The sequence below is a fragment of the Melampsora larici-populina genome, assembly GCF_000204055.1.
Source record: "Melampsora larici-populina 98AG31 unplaced genomic scaffold MELLAscaffold_37, whole genome shotgun sequence".
NCBI lineage: Eukaryota > Fungi > Basidiomycota > Pucciniomycetes > Pucciniales > Melampsoraceae > Melampsora > Melampsora laricis-populina.
In genome coordinates this window covers 336768-339294 of record NW_006768801.1, presented here as the reverse complement: position 1 = coordinate 339294, position 2527 = coordinate 336768, and the positions used below count along the sequence as shown (strand labels likewise).

The 2527-nt window shown below is 39.8% G+C and overlaps 1 protein-coding gene across 1 annotated transcript; it reads left to right on the top strand.

Annotated features, from left to right (window-relative positions):
* Window positions 1–1515: 1515 nt before the first annotated feature.
* On the top strand, window positions 1516–2224 carry MELLADRAFT_38143 (uncharacterized protein; the record flags this gene model as incomplete). Its single annotated transcript, XM_007413581.1, has 3 exons — window positions 1516–1662; window positions 1741–1815; window positions 1886–2224. 3 exons carry the CDS (start codon window positions 1516–1518, stop codon window positions 2222–2224), a joined length of 561 nt encoding a protein of 186 aa, XP_007413643.1.
* Between the last annotated feature and the right edge of the window lie 303 nt (window positions 2225–2527).

Sequence of the window (2527 nt, the reverse complement as noted above, 5' to 3'; positions counted from 1 at the left end):
AGAAAAAAAAAAAAAAAAAAAAAAAAACCTGAAATTTGGGTCATGATTATGAAGACAAATATTTTGTGGTCTAAAAACTTCAATAACTTTTGCAATTTTGCTCCAAATAACTTGATTATTGGTTCATTCAAAAGCTTAACAATTCTTCTTTACACGTCATAAAGGTAGTAGTGTGTTATCTGGTAATTTAAACTCTCTACATATGTTCAAACAGTTTGGAACAAAACGCTCTGTAGGATCTTTTGCAGACCGGCTACAGATTGAATGTCTGAATGATAAATGTAGAGGAAAGACTCACCTTTTTTATGAACTTAAAATCGAGTGATTTGATTCAGAACTGCAAAAGTTATTGATGTTTGAAGATTTCAAAATCCTGTCTTCAAACCATGGGCCAAATTTCAGGTATTGTTACAGGTGGGTTTTTGATGATTCTCAGCCTTTATTGTTAGTACATTAACCAATATCTGTGTGTAAAATACAAAAACATACTCATCATGACGCCCCAACATCTAGGAACAAGGTGCATATTTTTTCAGATTTTTAGCTCTCTTCCTGTTGCCTCAGGAGTTTTCTACGTCAGTAGTTTTCTTTACCGCCCGGTAAAGATTACATTTTGTGTAGTGTTTGAACAAGTCTAATGTCAAGTTTTCAGCTTTGAACACTCCTAGTCTATACCAGTAATATTTATGTAGTGCAACTTTAAAACAAAAAAACAAAAAAACAAGGGCAACGACATTTTTTCTCGAAACGGCTGTATATATATCCACGTAGAACACCACCCCTGATTTGGGATGATCTGCAATTTGCTTATCGGCCTTATGATAGCTTGTGATTGCATCCCAGTTAATTCGATTCTTGGCGTCGGAGAACTCTTGACCCTACATATGTAGCCTTTTGTTGTATCATTTCAGTCACATTCACAGCCGCTTGGACACGCTGATGTTCAAATATAAGCTCAGGCGAGTCAAGCCAAGCCAACACAACACATTGGGGTCAATTTAGGGTGATCGTTGAGTTAACGGGTTGGGGTATTTTTGTTTATGCGTGATTGTTTAAATGGCACACAACTTACGCGAGCTTGAAGATTATAATCAGGGGAGGGTGCAGTCCATCCACGTTACTTACACAAATTCCTTCAACTATTTTTCAAAGTCCCGATCTCATATCATCTCCAGCATCCGATAGACCTCTAATTTGTCATCACAACCACAAATAAATCCATGGCATTCATAGAAAGTGTCCTTCGTCTGAGCGGTAAACCAGCATACCAGCTCTGCATCAAACCTCATGGTTGCGTCATCAACGGGGCTAGGGGATTTTTCAGCCTTCCTTCATTTCCACGTTCTACTCAAACTAATCCTCATGAAGTTGGTCAGGTCCAAGTCAATGACTTGACCGCTCAAGACCGATATCGCAAGCGAGGAGATGTTTTGATTTATAAAGAGACGAAGCGCTTGCCGTAAGATTTCAACTGTGACTAGGCCATCATGATCTCGTTGAGAGACTGATATACAGATGTTTCTATTTGCTTGCCTTTTGAGCAGGTATTCCAAGAAACAACTCTACACTGTGATCGCCGACGTAGAAGCGTATCCACAGTTTGTTCCCTATTGTCTCGGATCAAACCTCATCAGCTATCAAGCATTGAAAGGAAGCGGAACGGTGAACAATTTGAACCACGAGGCCAAACCATGGATGCATGGTGGTTACGCCGGGGAGACGCACCTCCTCGAGCAAGAGCTTGTGGTTGGTTACAAAGCGTTCGAGGAGCGTTACACAAGTCAGGTAGAGTGTCGAAAATGGGAAATGGTCAAAGTGAATCACATTTCTAATCTACTACATTCTTAGAATATAGTGAGCTAACAAATATAAAACGTGATTACAGGCAACCGCATGTGACTCGCCGCTATTTAAATACTTGACTTCGACTTGGACCTTCCGCTCACCTGAAGAGATCTCGTCCAAGACACTTCCTACTAGAGATGATGATTCAACTTATGTCTCCCTACAACTCGCCTTCGCCTTCGCTAGTCCCTTGCATGCAGCTGTAGGAGAATATTTCTGGAAGAGTGTTAGTGAAAAGATGGTCCTTGCTTTTGAAAGAAGGGTTGAAGAAGTCTACGGTAAACCGATCCAAGAGGCAAAAGAAAGTCAGCTTAGTCAAGTCAGTTCACCTCAAATTGGTACTTCATTCAATGAACCAGTCATCGGAGTACAACAATGATGGGTATCACGGTCTGGTTATTTGTGATGCGTATTTAGCGTTCTTTTTGTCTTCAGTTGTTTTTTGGCCGGTCGTTTCGCAATATTTTTTTCAATTCCTTCTCCTATTATAAAAGACATCTGTTCAATCTATTTCCAGTGTCACAAACAGGAATTCGCGCATGAGATGATGTGCGTACGTAGCTTTTCAGAGATGCTTTGTCAATTTTTTTACTGTCTTGAATGTGTTTTATGTCTGAAAAAAATGTATTATTTCTCATCTCATTGATCTGGACTTCGTGATAACTCCGTTGAAGAATGCTCA